The sequence below is a fragment of the Nannobrachium achirus genome (genome assembly GCF_963921795.1).
Source record: "Nannobrachium achirus genome assembly, chromosome: 15".
Lineage (NCBI taxonomy): Eukaryota > Metazoa > Chordata > Actinopteri > Myctophiformes > Myctophidae > Nannobrachium > Nannobrachium achirus.
Window position 1 is genome coordinate 53,880,620 of NC_137822.1, and position 26,405 is coordinate 53,907,024.

The 26,405-nt window shown below is 41.7% G+C and overlaps 1 protein-coding gene across 1 annotated transcript; it reads right to left on the minus strand.

Moving 5' to 3' along the window:
- Window positions 1–8,101: 8,101 nt before the first annotated feature.
- Window positions 8,102–24,650, minus strand: prpf4 (pre-mRNA splicing tri-snRNP complex factor PRPF4). The gene is made up of 15 exons (XM_080742585.1): window positions 24,562–24,650; window positions 22,944–23,118; window positions 21,747–21,936; window positions 20,409–20,493; window positions 19,920–19,999; window positions 17,861–17,954; window positions 17,097–17,191; window positions 15,612–15,670; window positions 14,609–14,732; window positions 13,462–13,551; window positions 13,098–13,220; window positions 11,323–11,430; window positions 10,509–10,627; window positions 9,695–9,801; window positions 8,102–8,297 (listed from the first exon to the last, which is right to left on the minus strand). The coding sequence occupies exons 2-15, from the start codon at window positions 23,089–23,091 to the stop codon at window positions 8,211–8,213; spliced, it is 1,509 nt and encodes a 502-aa protein (XP_080598711.1). The 5' UTR covers window positions 23,092–23,118; window positions 24,562–24,650; the 3' UTR covers window positions 8,102–8,210.
- Window positions 24,651–26,405: the final 1,755 nt, after the last annotated feature.

Here is a 26,405-nt window from a genome sequence, read left to right on the forward strand (position 1 = left end):
TTGAAAAATAGCAGATATACAAGCTCACAGCGCGGCACCGAGTGCCGCGCTGCGAGCTTGTATATCTGCTATTTTTGAAAAATCGTGAAAATGTGTGCAAGAAACCTGTCAAGGACCCCCAAGATGACGGACCCCGATCTCAAAATATTTAGTTCCAGGGACCCCCAGAAGCAAAATTTGGGTTAGAAATGTTCGCTTAAAAAATACATATATTCAAAGATTTTCACACATTTTCACAACTTTTCAAAAATAGCAGATCTACAAGCTCGCAGCGCGGTACTCGGTGCCGCGCTGTGAGCTTGTATATCTGCTATTTTTCAATAGATAAAGTTACTTACTAGGGCCCCTCCACCTTGGGCCCCAGTAACTCAGTCCCACTTTCCTACCCCTTGTGACGCCCCTGTGTGTGACCAGACAGAGAGGTATGCTGTATTTAGTTTACAGAGTAATATGAGGTCAGCTATGCTATGGAGGTGTTGGGAAGTCCAGTAGAGCTTGTCAGATTACATTTAGTAGGGGTTGAGGTGTGTTTTTAGCTGGTTACCTATTACCTGATAATGAGGAGGCAGAGAAAATAGCAAAAAAACATAACTGAGATGAGATGTCATAGAAAGAGAAACTAAGACATTGCTCAAGAAAGAGGTAATTGGAGGATAGATGTGACAGGGATAACAAAAGAATATATTTAGTTCCATCTCATTATGTTCAAATCTATTCTTTAGCAATATGTGCACATATTTATTGATATGACACACATGTCATATCAATAAAGGTAATTGAATTGAGAAAGACAGCCAGACAGAGATAGTTATAGAGCATGGGTGGGCAACCTTAGGAACGGATGCCAACATTGGCACAGGGGAGGGTGATCACTGGCACACTGGCAGAAGTGTGGGAGGGGATATTTTCAACGTGGTCAATTAAATGAAGCCATCTAATTTACAGCAAATTGCATTCTGCACATAATTCTACGTTCATTAAAACTCTGAACTCTGACTGGGAGATAGGTGGACTATTGCTCTGAGTCTAATGATCGTTATAACAATGTCCTGCCAATCAAAATATGTCTGAATTTTGACAGGGTGTCATTAAAAATGTATGTTGACAGACATGGCAGACTGACTATCTAGAACAGGGGTCCGGGACCCCTAGGGGGTCCTCAGAGTTACTACAGGGGGTCCTCCAAATCTTTGTGTGATAGCTTTTTTTCCTCCTTTTTTATATTAACCACTTGAACCCTAGTGTCCATATTCTGAGAACATTAGAACTGTAGCCAAAAATAGCAGATCTACAAGCTCACAACACCTCGCAGCGCGAAGCGTTGTGAGCTTATAGATCGGCTATTTTTGGCAAAGAGGTTTTGTGTGGAGGGGAAAAGAGCAGACTTAAAGGGGCACTCCACCACTTTTCAACCTATCTTCATATAATAGGTCCTCACTAATGTTCATGATAAAATATAAAAAAAAAAAAAGAATTCTACTCAGTTTGGGTCTCATAGGAGAGCTGTGGGTGGGTCAAATCCTTCTACCGGTGACATCATCAATGGGAAATGCAAGCTAATAGAAACTGCAGGCTTTCTATTCCTGAAGTTGCAATGTTAAAGTGGAAGCCATTGTTCTCGTGATAATAAAAATCTAAATATTTTTTTTCAAAAATATTATTTAATTTTTTTTTGTCAAACGATGATGTCACCGGTAGAAGGATTTGACAGCTCTCCTATGAGACCCAGACTGAATAGAAAAAAAAATTATGAACATTAGTGAGGACCTATTATATGAAGACAGGTTGAAAAGTGGTGAACTACTCCTTTAAGTACAGAGTAAAAGGTCAAGTTTATTAGGTGATTGAATGACGGTTCAAGTAGTTAGATATCTGAAAACACAAATTTACATGAACCCAAAATACACTGATGACTGTGCTGTCAAACGATGAAACTATATGGAATCTATGAAAGGTTGTGGGGGACCCTGCTTCATCTCTCTCCCAACTAAGGGGTCCCTGGCCTGAAAACGTTGAAGACCCCTGATCTAGAAAATAACATAGCACTTCATTTCAAAAAGGTTGCTGACCCGTTAGCCGTTATAAAGAAACAGCACTTAATCGTTCAATTCATTTAGAGCAGTGGTTCTCAAAGTTGCGTCTGGAGACCACAATGTTGAGGGGTTACGGGTTTGATTTTGGAGAGTGGGGTCCCAGAGGTAAATGTCAAACTGGGGGTCCTTTAAATTAAAAGGTTTGAGAATCACTGACAAATGTCAGTGTGTGAATTGAATATCAATGTCTTATGTAACATTCAAGATGAAAAACCACAGTATGTAATGATGTCTCATTTGACTCCAGGTGTATTCTGGGAAGAATGAATCCATTAAAGAAAAAAAAAAAAAACATTCATCCACGCTGCTTCGTCTTTTGAATTCCAATCTTTATTGTCCCACTGTGGACCAATTCAGCTATCAACAACAATGGACATAATAACATAGATTTAAATCAAAGAAAAACCTTGATATGTGAGCAGTTGCTCAGTGTACTTTTCACTTGTCCTTCTATTCAATGACCTTATTTGCTTTGTTCTGGCCTGTGTCAAAGAGACCGGAGGGAGAATGCAGACTGATGAATTAGAGCCACAGGTGTGCGCTTAGTTAAACAATGACACAGTTTTGTGTGTGTGTGTGTGTGTGTGTGTGTGTGTGTGTTGTACTTGGGTCCTTTGTGAGCAATAGGGTTTTCAGGCCACACTACAGCCTGCTCTGAATGGGCACATAAACAGTACTTGTAAACGACGCGATTATCAGCACACTCTGTTTCCAAACAGAGAAATGACTCAATGTTTCAAATTAAAACTTCTTCTTTTCATTACTTGTCTCATGCAATAAACCCTTTTGCAAATCCCGCCCCATTCTGCCCTGTTACTATGATGGGACATTAACCCTGGGCAGATTGTTTTTTATAGTGGAAGTGGATGGGTTTTTTTTTCCCTTCATAGCCTCATTACAGCTATATAAAGTACCAAAGGAAAAACACCTAGGTGATATTAATAAAAAGGGAAGACAAAGGTACAGTAGTTACATTGCAAAACAGGGGATTTACCCGAAAATATATGTTTTAATTTGTTTAATCCCAGTGGGACAGAATCCTCTTTGCAGATTCTTTTATAGTGGTAGTGGATGCGATTTTTTTTCCCTTCATAGCCTCATTACAGCTATATAAAGTACCACAAAAAACACATCTACGTGATATTAATAAAAAGGGAAGAAAAAGGTACAGTAATTACATAGCAAAACAGTAGTTTTCCCCCGAAAAATAAATGTTTTAATTAGTTTAATCCTCTGGATCAGAGATAGAAAGAGAAGCGCATTGCATCTTGGGTACTAGGAAGAGGACAGAGAGAATGTTTCTCCTCACATAATAGGCTGGCTTTTCGTAATTCTGCCCATTTAAATTATATGTACCCAATCGTGACTCTTAGACCATTGATAAGGTACATGTGAACTAGTTTGGTGAAGCTTATTCGTTATGATGAGCGAGATCGCTTGACGCTTGCCGTCGCTATCACCGTACCGGCCGATCTCCGTGTCGCGCACTGCGGACAGTTTTTGAAAGGCTGAAGCAACATTCTCCACTGCACAAACTCCACCCCCGATAGCAAAAAGTGAATGTTTTTTTCTGGTTGGCCAGTCAGGGAGTCTCAGGGACCAATCAGAAGGCTGACAAACGGTCTATTGCATGAGTTACTAGACTCGAAGGTCAAGAGTCCACCGGCTAGAAGGATTTGGGGCTGAGACCCGCAACTTGTGCATCCTCCAGGCCTGCGCTAACAACACAAACAGAGACGTTCTGCTATGTTAAGAATGCCGTCCGGTCAGTGTGGGAGCGCAGCACGTCCCTCCATGACATCACCTTCCTCAAACGCACCCCGCCCCGCGTCGAGATGACAAAACAAGAAAGTCCTGCCGTACCAGTAGTATTAAACATCTTTATTTCTTCACCTGGGGGTTCTAAAACAAAACACACACACAATACAAAACGACTGACCGAAAGTTACAACACTCATCGGCCCGCATTCCAAAGAACAAACATCAGCGACAATATTAATAATACAATAAAGGAAGGGATCAACGGAGTCATAAATACATGAGAGACAAGTCTTCAGCTTGCCTCTGTGAACAGCGGGATTCGTACAGAAGTCAACTTCTTGCCATGTGCAGTTCAATTCATTTTAACAGGTTATCCTATACCGAGACAAATGTATACCAGAGTTCTGTCAGTTATCTATTGCTGATTTTCTATAATACCAGAACCAGCAGCAATAGGGGTCATGTTAGGCTTGAATACCAGCACTACTAGGCGTCCTTGTAGGATATAAAACAACCAGCAGTACTAGAGGTCCTGGTACGATACAAAACTAGCAGTATTAGAGGTCCTGGTTGGATACAAAACTAGCAGTATTAGAGGTCCTGGTTGGTAGAATACAAAACCTGCACTACTAGGCGTCCTGGTAGGATATAAAACAAGCACTATAGAGGTCCTGGCAGGATATAAACCAGCAGTACTACTAAAGGTCCTGGTGGGATATAAAACCAGCAGCACTAGAGGTCCTGGTAGGATATACAACCGATACTAGAGGTCCTGGACTGGTATTATAGAAACCAGCAGCACTGGAGGTCCTGGTAGGACATAAAACCGATACTAGAGGTCCTGGTAGAATCGAACACCAGCAGTTCTATATGGGCCTTTAAGTTCATTTCCGACGGCAGCGGTAGCAACACGCCGGGCACCTGCCCTGGACCTCCTCCGTGTCCTCCTTGACCATATAAGGAGGGGGCGGGTTCTGCACGCCGTCAGAAGAGGGGTTGGCCGTGCCATTGTTGTACGTGTCGCTCTGGGCCATGGGGTTGGCGATGACCGTGGCGTCGTCCACGCCCCGCAGCTTGGCCCGGGGGATGGTCACGTGGCCGTAGGGGTTGTCCATTGACAGGTTGATGTTGGACATGTTGCGGTTTGTCAGGTACCCTGGACCATGTGGAGATGAAATGTGGAAAAGAGACAGTTTAGAATGAATATTAGTACAGTACAGTCAAAGTGGATTCCAGGGACTGAGTGGGTTCCTTTAGGCGGGTCTAAATTGACACATACAAGTCTAACTCTGACAGTGTACAAATGGAACCAAATGGACCCTAACGGATCCATTTGTACGCTGTCAGAGTAAAGGCCCATTCCCACTGGGCCAGATAAACAGATACAAATATCTGTATCTGATGGTAAGATTCAGATAACAAAATATCTGTGACAGATATTTTTTATCCTTATCTTACCATCCACTTGAATGGAGAAACAGATATTTTCTCTGAATCTTATTTATTATCTGAATCTTATTTTTATCTGAATCTTACCATCCACTTGAATGGAGAAACAGATATTTGTATCTGTTTACCTGGCCCAGTGGGAATGGGCCTTTAAGGGGAGACCTTGAAATGTAAATGTTTGAGAAACGCTGCTATAGTAGGCCTACTATCATAGTAATAGTAGTAGTGGTGGTGGTGGTAGCACCATTAATAGTAAATAGGCTATTAATAGAATGTAGCCCAATTGCAGTATGCTATGCTTAGTATTAATATAGTAGAAGTGGTAATAAAAGTAGACTAAAAGCAGCATTTATCAATGCTACACAAAATCACAGCAATATGGGGCTAACCCAAATCCAACTGACACACACACACGCACGCACACGCACGCACGCCCAAATAAAAACGTCACATTCCTGTGCATTACTGTAGCCTACGTCACGGGATGCTGTTACACATTCTAACGAATTCAAATGATAAATTAGGCAATCTATCATTTGTTTTAACCATAAATGTAGTAGCCAAGGCCTATCCTATTTTCACCAATGTTTTGTCCTCTTATAGTTTCTACTCACTCTTGACAAAGATTCCACAACAAAATGTCCGTCTCCTGCCTCTTCAGTTGCTCTCCTCCTCCTCCTCCTGTCAACCTTCTTCCCTTCAGTCTCTCACTCTTGTCGAGAAAAAAACAAACCAAAACCACGGAGAAAGTGTTCTTTTTAGTTATTTATGTCCTCCTTCTCTTTCTTCAGCACGGACAACTCAGCGCGTTCAATCTCGTCTGTCTCCCCTGAGAACACAAATGACACACCTGAGGACTGAGGAGGGGAGGGGCCGCAGGTGCACAAAGAGAGAGAGAGAGAGAGAGAGAGAGAGAGAGAGACACACACACACACACACACACACACACACACACACACACACACACACACACACACACACACACACACACACACACACACACACACACACACACACACACACAGAGAGAGAGAGAGAGAGAGAGAGAGAGAGAGAGAGAGAGAGAGAGAGAGAGAGAGAGAGACTTGTTCAGTCGAAACCTAAGTGGACTGACCAGTTCTTTCTGAGGTGACATAGCAGAATGTGCACTGTCGTTTTCTAGAGCAGTGGTTCTCACACTTTCAAAACTCAAGGTCTCCCCTTAACTCTGACAAGTGTACAAATGGAACCAAATGAACCCTAACAGGTTTGGTTCCATTTGTACACTTTGTCAGAGTTACAGACTTTTATAATGGGTCAAAATAGACTTATAGACTAAAGGAACCCACAGAGTCCCTGGAATGCACTTTGAGAACCACTGTTCCCGAGCAGTGCTTCTTAAACTTTTTCACGTCAAGGACCCCCAAAATGATACTTATTAGCTCGCGGACCCCCCATTTGAAGAGATATGACAGGGAAAAGATATACCCCATAAGAGAAGATTTTTACGGCTCTAGCAGTGATTCCCAAACATTCTAATTTCAAGTACCCCCAGTTTGACATGAATTAGATTACTGACCCCCAGTTAATGGCATTTGAGACCCACATTTTTATTGTAAAATCAATGTTAGTTTAACTCAGAGTGAACACTGAGTTACAGACCTATAAGGATCCATTTGGTTATTCCATTCAGCTGGGGACCCCCTGGACAGAGAAAGGTGTCGCTCCTACAGACATTATAAAATGTGACACTGTCTTTTCCACAACATACAACGCTGAAGAAGGCTAACGCCGAAACGCGTCCGTTGCTGCTGCTTTGCAGCTTACCTTGACCTAAAACTTAAAATAAAAAGTGCCGTAAATCAAAATGGTATGGTATGGTATAGACCCCCTGGAACTCCCTCAAGGACCCCTGGGGGTCCCCAGAGCCCAGACCACTTTGAGAACCAATGCTCTAGTCTAAAGAGAGTTAACTATAAATGTTCTGCAATCTAAATTTGTGTGTCCTTTTTGTTTCTTTGTTAAAAGTCTCATTTTGAACACAGAAGAAACTCAAGGTGCCTTATCAAAGGCTCCATTGTAAAAGGCATGGAAAATACACTCAAATTCACCAGCAGGGGGAACCAAACCCCCACAAAACAACTTAACTTATAACAGAAGTTCTCAAAGTTTTCCATGTCAAAGACATCAAAAGTAATCTGTATTTGGCCACAGAAAACATTGTGCCAGGGACCCCCATCCAAATTTGTGTTGTTAAGTTTTCTAAAATATTCAAAATGACTTGTGAGCTTGTAGGTCGGCAATTTACCAAGTGGTCAAGCTGATTTTGATACTACATTATGCTGGGGATCTCCGCGACTCCGGGAGCCACCTCAAGGAGCCCTGGGGCTCCCTGGCCCCACTTTGGGGACCACTGATTTATCAGGAAGAGAGAAGAGGAGCACTCGTTAGCAACGTGGTTCATATAAACATTCGTCTAGGTTTACACGCTGAGGAAGGCCTGTTGGCCGAAACGTCCGCATGTTCTGACGGCTGCTGGGGGTAATACCTTAAAATAAACAAGAAGAATTCATTCTAAAGTGAGTGCTGGCGTCCTTGTTCTACAACCACTGATTTATACAATGACAAACCCAGGCAATACTGAAATCATTTGTGGGACCCTTTAAAGTAACATAAAAGATGGCCAGGTTGGCAGGTCAGCTACAGCAGTCTCATTTAGATTATCAGGAATCAGATTAGTAATCTTGATTCAGATTAACATGTATGATCAACAGTTACATAGTATTTAATAGAAGACCATAATGCACATAGTTCCAAGTTCACTTTATTAAAAAAAACAAAAAAACATGATTATTTGTTATTTCAATCTCCTCTCTGTCACAAAACGGTAAAAAAAAGACATCTTCCATTCCTGCTTCCTCATTTCGTTCACTCCGATGTCCAGAGTTTGAACGTGCGGTCATATGAGCATGTGGCGATCAGCTGGCCGTCAGGTGACATGTCCACACCCATGACCTTGTAAGGAAATAGAGAGGACATAATGTTTAATTTCAAGTAAACAATGACTATTTCTCAAATTTCATTAAATAAATACAAATGTGTTTGGGTTTATTGTTAAAAAGTTGAAAGCTCTATAATTCTGATAGTAATCACTGCTAGAGTGTACAGTAACAGGTCTCCCGTCTATCAGCCCATTTCCGTGTATCAGGAGAGAGTAGGCCAGGGGTTCCCAAACCTTTTTGTCTCAGGGCACCCCATAAATATTGTTTTAATCCGAGGCACCCCTACATTATAATTTTCACTCCCAGCACTTTATATTTATAGCATATCGTCGTACAAAACAAAACCGTTCGTTTTGTATTCATCATCTATAACATGTACTAAACTAGTGAAAACAGCAGATCTACAAGCACACAACGCCTCGCGGTGCGAGGCGTTGTGTGCTTGTAGATCGGCTGTTTTCACTAGTTTTGTGCGACAGAGGTTTCTGCCCGACAGTGACGATATTTTAGTGATTATGTTGCGAGGAAAACGTTGAGATAACAGTCATTTTGGTTAGAACTGACTGAAAATAACTGTTGTACTTCAAGTTTAAAATGATACTAAATAGTTTTTTCAAGTGTCCAAAAAAAATTCAAAATATCATCAAATGATCTCGCGGCACCCCTGGACTGCCGTCGCGGCACCCCAGGGTGCCCCCTCACCCACTTTGAAAAGCCCTGGAGTAGGCTACCAATTTGTCAGGTTTTTGTCATCACTTCCAGTTTCACTTGTTTATCCGGTATGAGTTCCTCCTGATAAAATGTATATCCTTAACTAAAGTGCACTTTCGGTTTACTAAAAAAAAGCTGGGGAGACAGGAAGATCCCTGTTACACAACAAATACTCCCAAAACAATATAACTTACATTATCAAGCCACAAAATAAACAAATGTTTAATTATATATTTTTTATTAAATCAAAATGCATTGTAAATAATTTCTCCTATAATAATGAAGGATCAGCCTCTGCTTATATGGATACGCATGCTCAGATTAGTGGTGTTCCATGAAAGCACACCTAAGTTTTTTGTGAAAAGCCACGTTTTCTTTTCTTTTAACCAGATGTGTTATAGTACCAAGTGCCAAATTTCAACACTTGTCCACAGCCACAAGATGCAATGGCTCACGTTTTGAGCAGATTGCTGTTAATATCCTAGGGAGGACTAGGGATTTAAGTGGTTTTCATGAAATTCTAAATGGCGTAAAATCTAAGTGCAGCTTATGGGTTCCAGTGAAAAGCAACTGGGCGGTTATGCCTGAACTGTGAAAAACGGCAGAAATAATAAAACTAACAGATACAATAGGGTAGCTACACACTTTGTGCTTGACCCCCAATTAAGCATGTCAAGGACCAATAGTGTGGGGCCTCACCTTTCCCTCGTGGCCTGCCAGCGTTTTGAGAGGCGAATATCCAGGGTGAGACCACACCTTGGCCATGTTGTCATAGGCCACCGACACCAGGAAGTGGCCATCGTTGGCTGCCGAATGGGAGGGATACAGAAGACAAATTATTTATATATATATATATATATATATATATATATAACTTGCCTGATTGAAGAAATGTAGAAAATTCTAAAAGGGTTCACAAACTTTCAAGAAGCACTTAAAGGTATATTCAGTGATTGTATTTCATTCAAATAAAAATATAATTGTTACATTTTCCATTCATTCTCCTCACTAGAATGTGTGCTGACCATATAAGGACTTCCACCATGGCCCGTGTTGTGAGCATAGCTAGATTCGGGTTTCAGAGGTGGCCAGCCAGTCCTCGACCAATCAGGGTAGAGTATGGCCGTAGTTATGTTATGATGTTTAGTTATGATGGTCAAAATAAAGGTTTTGAGAACCACAGTCGCTCTGAATTAAGATCGTCTGCTAAATGCCTATATTGTAAACTACTGAACTCATAAAATGCCACAATCTCATAGTAAATCAATATCATACATATCCTGAAGCTGGAGACGTAGGCCTACCGATATTCAGTGATTGGGTCTAATGATCAAAACGAGAACATTATAATGGTGTAAAAAATCTATAAAAAACTAAACATTTCCACGCTGTAAGGCCAGTAAGGGACAAGATGACCCCCGGCCACTTTCATTATCACTGAATACACCTTTAATGTATGTGTGTAATAATTAAAATCTATTATAATAACGCTAATAAGTGAGAAAGTGCTTACGTTGGAATCGGACAGCTGACACCAGGTTCTGGTGGGCGGGGATTGTATAGACTGCTCTCCTGTAACGCAGGTCCCAAACCTTCACCGTGTTGTCCCCGCTTCCTGTTGCTGCGTGGTAACTGCACAAAGAACATAAACCTTAATGTCCACACGTCTAATATTGCTACTTTTAACTCTCAAATACCTGGAACGCGCCCGAGTCGCGTTAGATTTTAACCACTTTAACCATTATTTTATGCTTTAACTTTAGAAAAATAGCAGATATACAAGCTCACAGCGCGGCACCGAGTGCCGCGCTGCGAGCTTGTAGATCTGCTATTTTTGAAAAATCGTGACAATGAGTGCAAGTCTTTGAATATCTTTGACCCGACTTCTAAATCCTTCCTCTAAATCAGTGGTTCTCAAACTTTTTCATGTCAAGGACCCCCAAAATTACAGGTATTTGGCCACGGACCCCCATCTCAAAATATGTTGCTCCAGGGTACCCCCAGAAGCAAATATTTGAGTTACAAATGTTCGCTTTTAAATAGATATATTCAAAGACTTGCAAAGAAAAATCACGATTTTTCAAAAAAAGCAGATCTACAAGCTCGCAGCGCGGCACTCGGTGCCGCGCTGTGAGCTTGTATATCTGCTATTTTTCAATAGTTAAAGCAGTCAATAATCCTAGGCCTAAATGGGTTAATGTTCACACATCTAATATTGCTACTTTTAAGTCTGAAAATCTGTGTTTTAGAGGAAATATAAATATATAAAGTTCTAAAGGATCACCATTGTGGATAGGGCAATAGTACACTACATTTATTCGGCTCACCCATTCGGAGAGAAGTGAATGGTGTAGATCTCCTTCAGGTGACCTTCAAGGAACATGACACAGCGTCCGGTCCGCAGGTCCCAGATCCTGCCGAACGCATCGAGCCCACTGCAGAACCAAAATGAGAAACACAAGTATCGGACGAGTGTGCTACCTCTGTGCCTTTCACAGCATCACACAATCTTTGGCCCTGTTTAGATGGCAACAGCATTTTCAGTGGTTGAAACCTCAACAAAGTGCAAACTCTCCGCCTCGAGTTTCCGTGTAAACATCCAAAACGTGTGACATCGTTCACGTCGGCTCACGCCGCGTATGCGATTCCATAGGTGTAAACAGCAAACAGCCATGATAGGAAGTAGAACGAAGTTAACCTCGCCTACCAGGCTTTCTGGGGGAAAGACTGGTGTTCGTTCACTACAGGCCGTTTGGTTTCCGCCTAAAGTGCGGAAACAACTAGAAGAAGCGGCGTCACTTTGATTTCCCCCCGTTTGTTTCCCCAATCCCTATTAAAATGCTGGAGTAGCCTAGTGTAGTCTTGCCAGTCGCTAACAGTTGGACTAAAAGATGCATACACCAAACACTTTTTTCAAAAACTACTCTGCATCAAGGAGTTTATTAGGTAGGCCCTAAAAGTATGTCCTTGAGCGCAGGGGAATATTTTGGATTAAAACTGAATCCGGTTTGATCTTTCCGGCAAATTGTAGTCCTTTGAGTACTACAACATGACGTGTTGTGGTTTCCGCTCCAGACCGGTTACAAGCCCGAAAAGTAAAGTGATCCCAGACTAGAACGAAGTGGTTCTATGCATGCGTGGCTGGTCTATCTGACAACGTGTCTCACCACCACCCGGCCACCTGGCATGCACGCAGCTGTGGCGTCTCCTTGTAAAAAATGTAGAATAAAAGGTGTTGCGTTCTGTTCTGGTCATGTAAACAGTAGTGCTTTGGGGGCCGGACGGGACCGGACGCCGTGTGGCCGGAAATATTTCCCCACATGCACGCGCACGGACGGCACCGAACGGTGCACGACCGTGTAAACGCGTGCATACCCCCCCGCGAGAGCCGCGACAACCCCCCACCCCGCGAATCCGCCATAACTACAAGCAATACTTTAATCAGTGGCTACTACTATGCATAACAGGTTTCTAGTGGTGAATGTGTGAGCGTCCTCAAGCCTCTATTCATATGGATATACAGTATAGCCTACTTGGGTTTCCAGCTGTGACTGCATGTGCATGTGTCGATGTGTGTGTGTCCTCATCCATTAACTGTGGTATTTAGTGTTTGAGATTCGTTCAAGGCAAACTTTGTTTCTCTATCCTACTGCAGCGCTGTATTTTCTAAATGAATTTAAAGAAAGTAGAACATTAAATCTTAAGTAACAATGCAAATGTAATTAAGACTAGAAAACTATTGTTTTCCCACCATTAGATCTGACATCCTTTCTATCTAAATAGCCTCTAGAGGCGCGTGCACGCGCGTGCACGTGACGTCAATAAATGACCGTCCGCCCGGAAAAAAAAATCCCAAAGCACCACTGCATGTAAACGGGGCCTCTGTTTACGCTTTCCAGTACACTAGGATAGTCTATATGACATTAGTCTAATGGCATTAGATTAATGGATTCGTTTTTTAATAAACAACAACACCCATAACCCTTTGTTGAGTAATAAAAGTTGAACTGACAAACTGTAATTAACGCAGACTCTATCGAATTATGGCCGACGAAAGCAATGTGCCTTGATAGGGCGATAGATGGAGGAGGGTAATAAGTACCCAGTGCCGGCCAGTGAGCCATCGGGGTGGAAGCTGAGATCGTGGACTCCTTTGCTGTGTCCCTCCTGGTGGAGAATCTCCTCTTGAGCTTCCAGATCCCAGAGCCGCCAGGAGTTGTCATAGCTAGAAGCATTAAGCAAGCAAACAAGCGAGAAAGAGACATATAGAGAGAGCGAGAGAAAGAAAAACAAAAGCTAAGTTAAATGAGAGAATAGAAAAACACAATATTTCCAAAAGTCACATGACATGAATTGATCAAACTTTAATATTTAATATTGGAAGATTCCCCCTGTGGTGTGTAGAGAAAGTCTACAGATAGCACGGTGCGTTCTGCCGACTTGCTCGTTTTTATTGACCAACTCACCAAGTCGTGCCGAGGAATCTTCCGGACGGATGCCAGGTCACTCTGGAGACACGCATGGAATGACCCTCGATGTCCGCTACTGGTTCATCACTGAAAGGTTAACATGCTGTTATTAATAGACGTCTGCTACTGGGTCATCACTGCAAGGTTAATATGCCGGTATTAATTGACCCATTTAGAACGGGTACACATTATTGTGTATCATTATTTTATGCTTTAAATATTGAAAAATAGCAGATATACAAGCTCACAGCGCGCTGCGAGCTTGTGGATCTGCTATTTTCGAAAAATCGTGAAAATGAGAATTTTGACACGATTCTGTAAGTGTCTTTTGAATCCTTCTAAGGTTTTTTGAGAAACCTAAGTTTCTATGTCAGCAATCTGGCTATCTTCAAAGAAAAGGTCCTTTTCACTCAACTGGAGCTCAGTTAGTCTGTTGAGAGACTACTATGTCAGTGGTTCTCAAACTTTTTCATGTGAAGGACCCCCAAAATTATATGTATTTTGCCACAGACGCCCATCTCAAAATATTCAGTTCCAGGGACCCCCCAGAAGCAAAATTTGAGTTACAAACGTTCGCTTTAAAAATACACATATTCAAAGATTTGCACACATTTTCAAAAATACCAGATCTACAAGCTCGCAGCGCGGCACTCGGTGCCGCGCTGCGAGCTTGTAGATCTGCTATTTTTCAATAGCTAAAGCATTCAATCATTCTAAGCCTAAATGGGTTAATACACGACCGGCTGGTGGCCAATGCTGGTACTGAAAACATTAACTTGCTGTTGTCATCAAAATAACTCTGCCAACACCGGCAAAGCATAAAAATGCAGTGAGTTTCAGTTTGTCTTCTATATAAAGTTAAAGTTGTCTTGTCGGTCTTTGGGTCGGGATAAATATGCTCATATATGGCCAGGCCTGAAAAAGATATCTATATATCTGTCTGTCTATCTACATCCATCCAATTATGTATCAAACCATCAATGGCTAATCAATGGATTGGATCATCAATCACAAGAAAGACAGACGATCACAAAGACATAGTATATACAGAAAGCCAAGCACAAAACCAGTCAATCTCAAAGACAGACAGCCAATCAACAAGACAACGAATGGCAACCACGCAACCCCAACCCTAACCAATCACCTGTCGAGACTCCAGAGCTTGACGGTGCCGTCGGCAGCACAAGAGGCCAGGCTGATGTCGGATTTGTCGAGCGTGAGCGTAGCTTGTGGGTGGAACCCGATTGAGCCTACATTGGTCTCGTGACCTGGATTCAACAGAAAGAATAGAGCACAATGAAGAATCATGTAACGAGATACACTATAACAATAATGCATGCGACAAAATACAATGCAACAAAAGAGACCAGAACGGTTTTTAACCACATGCTAATGTGCCTATTCTGGACATATTATGCAAACATTCCGCAAAAATAGTCAAACTTTGAGTGAAAATAGCTGATCTACAAGCAACGTGATTCATTGAGAGTAGGGCATTCACCAAATATTCAAATATCAAAGTCAAATACCAAAATAAACATATTTGAACTGGCAAGCACTTGGAATTGTAGGTATTACATTTAATGTGACTCGGTTCCACAGATAAATATTGTGAAAATAGCAGATCCACATGCTCACAACGCCTCGCGTTGCGAGGTGTTGTGAGCATGTAGATCGGCTAGTTTCACAATGTTCGCCTCTTGCTTACTTAATATTTGACAGTTTCGCCAGTCCTGTCGAATATTCGACTATTTGAATACTTTGAGGTCGAATAATTTGAATACTAAAAATCATTATTTGTGAATGCCCTAATTGAGAGCGTATAGATCGGTTATTTGCAGTGAAGAGATTTGTTGTACTGGGGAAAAAGGACGGGCCAAGTACAACAGGATCGTGTTCTAGCCGTTACCATATAGTACAGACAATATTGTAAATTGCCTTTACAATAGACTGTAAGTCAATCTATTTGAAAGTGTCTTTACGGGCTATTGTAAACTACCTTTACAATAGTTTTGAAGGACAATCTATTGTAACCCGCCTTTGCAATACAGTAGATTGTATGACAATGTATTGTAATGTGTAATCCGATACTCAACAACTCGGAAGACATTGTTTGATAAGTGGTTGGTAGTCTGATACCCACTCACCTCTCAGCGTCCGTATGAGATTACAGTCTGGAATCGACCACAGCTTACAGAGGCCACTCCTACAATATGAAATGAATAGAATAGAATAAAACAGAGCCGAATGAAGAATAGAAACAGTGTAGGATAATGAAATGGAGTGGGATAGAAGCTAATATAATAAAATACAATAGAAAGTGTTAAATGTTTTAGTTTTCTTACTTAATTTTTTAACTCGTTTACCGCCTCTCCCGATAGTCCCTATGTTCCTTCTCTGCTGGGCGCGATAATCCAGAGACTTTAATATGCTTTAATCGCTATAAAACATTTTAAAGTATAATCGCTGTTTATCGGAAATGGGGCTCTAGTCACCCTCGGAAAAGTGATTCCGGTCGCATTTCCGTATCCTGTTTGATCGGTTTCCGTATCCGTTCGGGGGTCCCGCCCCCCGACCGGATACGCGCTAGCTTCCATGTAAACAGTAGTAGAGGCAGCTCAGCGATGGATACGTCATTTTTTCAATGGGATTTTTTTATTTGAAAGCTGTGATCGGGTGTACACACACCTAGCACATGATCCGTGCACAGATTGTGCACAATGTGCACGCACGCGCCCACGTTAAAAGGTAAGGACGACGCGGCAGTTAACCCCTTCAGTCGATGTTTTAAAAGACGGTAAATGAGTTAAGTGGACCACAATGGAAATAAGTCTTAGGGCTTTTTGGGGTTTTTAACCTCTGTGATGTGTGTGTGTGTGTGTGTGTGTGTTGATGTTTTTGGGAAGGGCCCTTTCTTGTTATCACTCAATACATTAAATCAATCTATTCAATGAAATTCAGAATTTAATTCACGGGAGTAAAACACATTAAAGTATAATAGATTACACTGAAATCCAGAGCAGTTTAACTCATTCCCTGCCAGGCCCGATAGTCCCGAGATTATTCCAATGTCTTTCCCCGCCAGGCCCGATAGTCCCGAGAATTTAAAAAAAAAAAAAAAAAAAAAAAAAAAAATCAAAATTTTTTTTTGACCCCCAAAAATGGAGTAGGCATGATAGCAATCGCGAAATTGCATGTTTAACCCCCATAGCAACCCCATCTTTCAAGCATGGCAGCCATTTTGGCAGCCATCTTTGTTAAACATAGTGGCTGTTATCTCATGAATGCCTGAACGGATTTCCATTCGGATTTTTTTGTTTGAAAGCTGTGAGCAATGTGGACACACGTGGTGCATTATCTAGGCATGGGTGTGCATGATCCGTGCACACCCAATTACATGGAAGTCTATGGAGACGAATGGCAGGTGGGAGTACGGAGGTATGTTAAAATGGCGGTCAATGTGTTAACCTACAGAATTAAAACCAGGAAAGCATTCCGAGTCATTTTAGATTTAGCGTTGGCTGTTCAAAAACAGCAGATATACAAGCTCACAGGGCGTCCCTTTGCGTCGCGCTGCGAGCTTGTACATCTGCTATTTTCACAAATGTGCTGTGTGTGTGCTGTCGTCATACCATGAGGCGGTGACCAGCATCTTGGAGTCAGGACTGAACTGACAGAATGAGATGGGACGCTCATCGCCGATCTGACTGCAGAAGTTGTTCAGATTCTATTGGAGTAGAACGCAATAGAATTACAAGACAGACACACTTTTGTATTTTATATATCAAACATAACGTTTTAGTTTAAGTTTCAAAGCACACAAAAAAGGCACTTTGGCACTTATTCACAGTTTTTCTAATTTATTCAGAATTACTTCATGGAACTCCAATACTGGTTCGGCTATTTCATTTCAAGACAGATTCGGAAAAAGAAAATCTATTAACATTTATGTTGCTATGATTTTTTCTCTTCAATGTCCCACGTTGCCATGGTTACCATAGACTTCCATGTAATTGCGCAATTGTGTAAAAAGTGCACGCCCATGCCTAGATGATGCACCACGTGTGTGCACACTGTTCACAGCTTTCAAACAAAAAAATCCGCTTGGAAATCCGTTCAGGCATTCATGATTTATCAGCCATTATGTTTTCTTCAGATGTAAACAAACATGGCAGCCATGTGAAAGAATGGGTTGGTATGGGGGTTAAACATGCAATTTCGCGATCGCGATCATGCCTAATACATTTCAAAAACGGCCCAAACTCGGGAAACTCGGGGTTGGCACAGCGGTAGTACCTTTTCAAACTCGGGGTTGGCACCAGATGTGTTAATAAAAGAATAGCAGCTTTGTATGCAAATGTGCATGCATATTAATTAACCAATGTCTTGATTTTACCCGCAGGTTCTTGTGCAGTTCTTGTTGTTTGACGGTTCGTGTGGCCTCGGGGATTTCTTTATGGGCACGCGCTGCTTCCAAACGCTTCACCGCCCTGACGGAAACAAACACAAAAATATAGAGCTTAACAGTGACCACCTATAACCTTGCATCACCAGACTTTCCACCGCGGAGTAAAGCCTGGTATGTTGTAGGGATGGGATGATAATGGTTATTACTGCGATAAAAAACATTCTCGATAATCGTATCGTGGAGATTTAAATTTATTGTGTAATTGTCCTCCGTCATGCACTGGGATCAATTCCCCTTTTATTGGCCGAGCTGCATATCAGGTACCATTTAAACCCTCTATAATTGGTAAAATGGACCAGGAAATAATGTACTTGATACAGTCTTTTTTCCCCACTCTCGACCAAATCTCTTTGCCAAAAAATAGCCAATCTACAAGCTCACAACGCATCGCAACACCATGCGTTTTGAGCTTGTAGATCTGCTATTCTTTGGCAAATGTTCCGCCCCAGGATTATGGATGTTTGGGATATTTTGATTATTGTGATAATATTGTAAATCACTCATTTTTAGCGCTGGCTATTTAAAAACAGCAAACATACAAGCCCACATTATGTCACTTTCTGCCGCAATGAGAGCTTGTAGCCTACATGTGTTCTTGTTGAACACATTTGAGAAATCTGAAAAATGTTGAATTACGTAAAAGTTTGAGAGCGACGGCCTCAGCCTCAGGTCTTAATGGGTTAATGTTTGTCCCGATGCATGTTATGCACACACCTGCATCTTTGTTCCAATCTGTTAATGTTTCTACTGCTGCACCTTATGTACACATCCAAAACCTCAGGTACATAACTGGTACTGCTTTTCATAATGTACAGCCAGCAGTACATCATGTACAATATCACATGCATAACTTATATTACATAATAATGCTGCTCCTTTCATAACCGCCTCATACCTCTTCCATAATTATCTGGAATACCTGACTGCCTGTATACGCACATATGTATATTTTTATTTTGAAGGAACATTTTGATTATCTGGCCTGTTTTCTATCCTGTTTTCCTTGCTCTTCTTTCTTTTCTTTTTTTTACGATTTGTTTTTGGGCTTTTATGCCTTTATTGATAGGATAGTAGACTGACAGGAAATGGTGGGAGAGATGGGGAGTGACAGTGGGAAAGGTTGTCCGGATCGGGAATCGAACCGGCGACGCCGCCAGGCATCCATGCCTATTAGTGGCAATGCCTAAGTGGTATGCACCTGGACCAGTAGGCCATTCTTCTTCGCTTTCTTGAAAACTACAAATGATGGAGCTTGTAGCTTGTTTAGCTTGTTTACACCACGTGGTTCCCTATAGACCAGAGGGGTTTCTACTGTAAGACATCTGGTTTTATGTAGGCCGATGTTGTCCCTACAGATTAACCTGGTTTTATGTAGATCAGGGGTCTTCAACGTTTTCAGGCCAAGGACCCCTTAGTTGAGAGAGAGATGAAGCAGGGACCCCCACGATCTGTTCATAGATTCCATATAGTTTCATTGTTTGACAGCACAATCATCAGTGTATTTTGGATTCATGTCAATTTGTGTTTTCAGATATTTACCTGAACCGTCAATACTTAATGAACTTGACTCTGTACTTGGTCTGCTCTTTATCCCCTCTACACCAAACCTCTTTCCCGAAAATAGCAGATCTACAAGCTCACAACGAGGCGTTGCAGATCTGCTATTTTTGGCTAAAGTTCTCAGAATATGGATGTTAGTGTTCAAGTGGAAAAAAGGTTTCTATCACACAAAGATGTGGAGGACCCCCTAGGGGTCCCGGACCTCCTGTTGAAGACCCCTGATGTAGACCAAAGTTGTTCCTACACATTTAGGGCAGATTCACAGATTCACATTACAGCGTACCGTTCCCGAGGACTCCAGACCAACTCCCACAACCACACTATCACGACATCTGCCAAGTGGTCTCGAGTGCGCACCCGGGAGGACTGCGGTGTGAATACGCCTAAAGACACCCGGTTAGTGGCTGCAGACGTATGTAGCATTTACCTGGGCAGGGAGAATCTAGCCAGCCAGAGACGGGCTTCCTTCAGGGTGGCGGGGCCTTCATGGTACCACGTCTGCTGGTGCTGTAGAGAGAGGTGGGAGGGTGTTACAATGAGAGAGAGAGAGAGAGAGAGAGAGAGAGAGAGAGAGAGAGAGAGAGAGAGAGAGAGAGAGAGAGAGAGATATGAATGGTAGTTTGATTGATTGCTTGATTATTTTAATAGACAAAAATGGAGAACAGTATAGTCAATACAATTAAAATGTAGTACAGTACAAGTACAGTTAAACAACATGCCTAAAAGGAACATCCCAAATAAGACCTTTTACTGTCTTTTTTTTTATGTTGGAAGCCCTCTGTATTTAATTAATGGACATAGTCAAGCTTCTAACTTCACTGAAAGAGGGAGAAAGAGGACAGAGGAGCAAGAGAGATGAAGGGAGGAAAAGGAGGGAGAGAGACTGAAAGAGAGATAGTGTACTTGTTCACTTCACCTCCTCTTGATGTTTCACTTTCTCCTCGTCTTTCTTGGATTTCTTCAGAGCGTCCGGACCAACGATGGACAGCACGTTCCTCAACCTAACACACACACGTCAACATTACTACCACTAGTTCCCTTTACTACAGATCCTACTAAACCATGAACCTGAAACACATCTAACATTGCTACGATTACTGGTACCAGTTATTACAGGTCAGAAAGAAACTGTAAAGGCCCATTCCCACTGGGCCAGATAACAGATAAAAAAAATCTCTTTCTCCAGATATTTTTTATCTGTATCTACCATCCACTTTGAATGGAAAATTATCTGGAGAAAGAGATTTTTTTATCTGTTATCTGGCCCAGTGGGAATGGGCCTTTAACCATATGAAAAACACTATACTAGGACTGGTACCAATTGACCCTTTGTCAAGTCCCGCCCGTGGTTAATGTGCCCCTCTTTGCACCCATTGGTTGCCGTTTCTCGGTTGGACAAAAATCCTCTCTCTCCATCCACTACTTCCATCCAATTCTTATTTTAAACTTGTTGTCAGTAAAAAGGAACATCTCAGGTGCACTATAGTGACTGTGGGTATATCATGTTATTTTTTTTCTCTCCAAAAATGATGTTTTAGCTAATTCAAAAATAAACAACCATAAGGCGGAACCAGGGCAGAACAAGTCAGAAAGAGCCGGCTGGTTGGTCAGTCAGGGACCAACCAGAAGGCTGACAAAGGGTCAAGTTACAGGTCAGAAAGAACTGGTAATCATACTAATAGTAATTTCGACTGTACGTCGCAAGTTTACTAGGAGAAACGTCACAGCTTGTCCACGTGTAAACGTGTACACATTTTAACGGTCTATGGGTTTGCCACTCTGACATCATGCTCTGATGTCACTGTGATGTCCGGCACATCTTGTCCACGTATCCGTGTATCTCTGAAGGTCATGCCTGACACTGTGGTTCCCTTGACACATCGCTGTGACATCACAGGTGACATCACCTATGTAAAAGTCCATATATGGGTATTCCCCAGAATCCAATATTTTTGAGTGATTTCAGTGTTGCACTGATCGTTTGGCACTTTTAATTTCGTTGTACTTGTGACAATGACAATGACAATAAAGATCTATTCTATTCATATATGGGTATTCCCCAGAATCCCTTTTATGCCCATATATGAAGATCCCTGACAACGATATATATCACTGGCCAGATGGCCAACTTGACATGACCCATATCTGTGTGGCTGGTTCAGATAGTACTAGTATTAGTAGTGTTCCATACTAGTAGTGATAGTAGCAGAATATTAGTAGAAGCAACAGTGTTACATAATAATCAACCAATTACCTTTCACGCCTCTCGGCCGGCCCCTCGCCGAATATTGTGATGGGCTCCCCGAGGGCACGGAGGCACGCCTTGACCTCGGCGTCGTCCGTGGAGACGGCGATCTGCCGTGCGCGTTTCCTACGCTCAAAGTCGGCAAGGACCTCGGCCTGTCGCTCGTTGACGGCGCGATCCTCAATATCCATCGTCTCCCCTGGAGAAGACGCGTTGAGTAGTCAATTTTCCAGCCAACACAAAACGAATAGATGTCCTACTGCAGTGTTTCTCAACCACTGTGCCTGGGGACCTTTGGTGTGCCCCTGAGAAGGGTCAAGTGTGCCCCTTGAAACTGCTTGAAAGCCAGTATTGTATTTATCATTTTAAAAATGATTTAAACTAGTGAAAACAGCCGATCTACAAGCACACAACGCCTCGCACCGTGAGGCGTTGTGTGCTTGTAGATCTGCTGTTTTCACTACTGTTGTGCGACAGCCTTGTATGATGAAGCAGGGCTTTACTTTGCGAAGAAATGTACACATTTGAAACTTGGAGATACAAGGTTTCTTCCCGACGGAGACGATATTTACACCCCCGTATTATGTTGGTGTGCCCATGGATTCTTGGGACTTGAAAAGTGTGCCCATGCAGAAAAAAGGTTGAGAAACACTGTCCTACTGATCAAATTTTTACCATCGTTTTCAACTTGATCTGATTTTACCACATCACTTTGTTCTTTACTAGGGCTGTCACAATTATTACATAATCGTCTAATCGCAATTATTTGAGGTAATCGCAATTATTTTGTGATAATCGTCATAATCGTTTCCATGTTGAGAAATGTTAATAGTTACAAACACTTTCAAAACGTATTGGAAATAGCAGATCTACAAGATCTTGAGCTTGTAGATCGGCTATTTCCACTATCAATGTTATTTTTTAAGTAGAAAGTTGTGAAATGTGTCAGTAATTTCTTTGTGTATTTAGGATATGTGTCATATCTGCCATGTGCAACTTGAAAGCCTAAAAGCCAAACAAAAATCTATTTATCAACGACAAAAACACAATTAAATCGTTAATCGCAATTATTTGAGTGACAATTAATCGTCATGTAAAATGTCATATCGTGACAGCCCTATTCTTAACTATCTTATTTTTACCAAATGTTAAACTTTATTATCTTATCTTACCATCACTGTAACCTATTTTAAATGCTAATGGTACCTGAAGAGATGTTGATGTTTCCCGCCGCAATGCCAGCTTTGACGGCATCCCTTGTCCCTCCTGCCCCCAGCCTCTCCCTCTCCTTCTCCTCCAGGCTTCCATAGAAGATCCGGCTCTTCTTCACCAGCGGAGATTCATCGTCCGACATTTTCTCCTGCTGGTCAGTCCTCACAACCTGGTGACAAAAAGAGCATGGTGACCAAATACCCCAACAATACTATATAGCAGGGGTGCCCAAAAGGTAGATCGTGATCTACAAGTAGATCACAAAGGCTGTGCAGGTAGTATGACTAGTGATGCATTTTGCATCATCAGATGCAAAACGCATCTCTAGTACATGCTGAAATACTAAAATATCTCAAATAACAGATTGAACACAAAAAATAACTCAGGATTGTGTTGATCGTGTCCCAAACAACAATAAAATAAGATCGGGTTGTCCCAGAGGTGAAGTGGTCCTTTAAACAAGCCATGGCTTATCTGTACTTATCCTTTAGTTGACCTTGTACCAGCGAACTGTACTGTCATGAGACTGTACCTTTTCCTATGCAAACTTCTAATAAATACTTCAATCAATCAATCCAATGTTGCACATTAAGCTAATCATCTGGGGACCCCCCAAAAAATAATTTGGGGACCCCCAGTTTGAGTAACCACTGCTTTATGACCTTTTTGAGCTTGTGCAGTTCCCAAGACTTTGATGGCCCCCAGTTTGATGTACAAACATTTGATCGTTTATGGGCACAATAGTTTGTCTTCACTTTGGAGAAAGACAGTAATTATAGACATTAACAATAATGATGATACTGTCGGATCTTTCCCATTCATTATTACCTAACCACCAGTAACCCACCATCCATGGGCTTAAAAATTGCTCTCTGTTCCATATCCATTCAATTCCATTGTCCTATCATAATAACAGTGGGGTAAAGGAACCAAGTACATTTACTTAAGTAATTTACTTTAATACAATTTTAGGTATTTGTACTTTACTTGAGTATTTCCAATGCCTTGACTTCTACTCCACTACATCTCGGATCCAAATATTGTACTTATTTTACTCCACTACAGTTATTTGAAAACTTTAGTTACGAGTTACTGCAGATATAAATCATACATTAACCACTTTAGCCCTATTTTATACCCAGGCTATTTGAAAATAGCCGATCTACAAGCTGTGAGCTTGTAGATCTAGCATGGGGCCAGCCTATATACTAATGCAGAACTAGTAACTGCAGTATATCCCCTCCTTGTTTTAACCATAGGGTTTAACATGTGTGGTGATGATGTCTAGCTGGCTAGGCTATTGTAGATCAGCTATTTTCAAACAGTTTGGCACTTTTACTCAATTTCTGATGCCAATACTTTTGTACTTTTACTCAAGTACATTATTAAATCCAGACTTTTACTCGTAACAGAGTACTTCTACAGTGCAGCAATGAATTGATGCTTTTACTAGAGTAAAATATGTGAGTACAGTACCACCACTGGGTAAAATGATGGTCACACACACAGATGAACCAAACAGCACAGCCGCCAGCCCGCAACACGAGACACAACAGCAATGGAAGTTAGAAGAAATAGCGATAGTTTGTATCGTTGTATCAAAGTTACTTACGTGTTAATTATGTAAAAATGTAAATATTCCGAACAAACGAAACAGCGTCGTGGACGGCGTGAACAATTTAGGAAACAACTCAACTCAATGGACAACAACTTCCGGGTTAGAGGGTTCTTCTGCAACTGCTGCAACCGTTGCTTTTAGGTGCATACCGCCACCTACTGTACCGGAGTATATAGTATGGCCCTGACCAAGACTAAAATATAGCCACATAGCCCAAAGTGGCACTATGTAACTTTTGTTAACGACTAAAATGTAATTTTGTCCAATACATGTGGTAGGGACGTAAGGTATGTAAAATACAATAAATTCTTTATTGGGGTGGTTGTATATTTTGCCCATGCTCTTCAAATTAGATTGTGTCAAAGGTATGTCTCACATAGACATAGGATCATATGCAGGCGTACTAGGCTTAGGCTATTATATTATATTATATATATATATATATATATATATATATATATATATATATATATATATAATATATATATATATATATATATATATATATATATTAGCCTACTAGAAAGACGCCTCAGGGCGAGGTCGCGCCATGTCTTGGCCATCTGGCCAGTGATGTATATCGGACCAATTACCCATGGAGAGCCCTGGTAGTGGTACCCATATGGAGATCCATGTACTGTATATGGAGATATGCTGTGAGAGCCCAAATATGCTTACTCAGTTATTATTCGTTATGTGAAAGTCCTGTGATGTCTGTGACTACTGACATCATACACTTTTATGCCCATACATGGAGATCCCTGTCTGTAGAACTGTCTCAATAGAATTGCAGGGAGATTACAGTTTACAGTTTAGGCATTTAGTGAGTCCGTTGTTCTAAGTGCGACAGGGAGTTTGTTCCACAACTTTGGGGCCAGGAGGGCAAACTGTCTCGGACGAGTGGATTTTTGCCCTGGGGTTTTTAGCGAGGGTTCTGTCAGAGTTGGCTGATCTACGTGAACGGGTGGGGGTGTAGGGGTTGATCAGGTTTTGGAGGTATGGAGCCTGGAGGAGCCATGCCTTTGGCTGCTTTGAAGGTCAGCGTCAGTGTTTTGTATTCAGTGCGGGCCGCAACCGGGAGCCAGTGGAGGGACCTGAGAAGGGGAGAGACATGTGAGAACTTAGGCTGGTTGAAGACCAGTCGTGCCGCGGCATTTTGGATCAGTTGGAGAGGTTTAAGTGCACATGCCGGGAGACCAGTGAGGAGAGAGTTACAATAGTCAAGTTTTGATATGACAGATGTCTGGATGAGGAGCTGGGCTGCCTCCTGGGTGAGGAAGGGTCTAATTTTACGAATGTTATAGAGTGTGAACCTACAGGACCGGGTGACTGATGCAATGTGTGCCTTGAATGATAGCTGGCTGTCCAGGACCACACCAAGGTTTCTAGCAGTAGGAACCGAAGTCACCAATGCCTTATATAGGCCTATATCCATACAGATTGTACAAGTTATATTATATCAACATACTCATTACAGATTGGACAAAAATTACAATTTGTTCATGAAAAAAGTTACATGCAGTAGCCTAGTTCCAGACCCTGAATCGCTAGCCACACCCCTTTAAATTTTTTGTTTTGGCGAAGTGAAACGAAATGTCAATTCAGGCTGAGTGCAGTGCAATGTGGAAACATCTGAAACGTATTCCCGCTTTAACATTTTCCCAACTTGTTGTCCCTTTTGAAAGCTTCCCCTGTAAACACTGATAGAGGGTATGTGCGTGACATCATCACAAGTGTGGCAAAAAAATGGCAAAAAATAGTGGCAAAAAAATACTTTCTGGCCTTGACAGCCCATACATCCAAACAGAAAAGTCCTATCTGATTGCATTAAGTGGTAA

What these genes read in the sequence shown, in the direction of transcription:
- prpf4 (XM_080742585.1), bottom strand. Translation starts at nt 23,091, where the DNA reads ATGTCGGACGATGAATCTCCGCTGGTGAAGAAGAGCCGGATCTTCTAT. An exon ending in AGATTCCTCGGCACGACTTG is followed by an intron (nt 13,221 to 13,461) that starts GTGAGTTGGTCA and finishes TAATGCTTCTAG; the next exon opens with CTATGACAACTCCTGGCGGC. An exon ending in ATTCACTTCTCTCCGAATGG is followed by an intron (nt 10,628 to 11,322) that starts GTGAGCCGAATA and finishes TTCTTTGTGCAG; the next exon opens with TTACCACGCAGCAACAGGAA.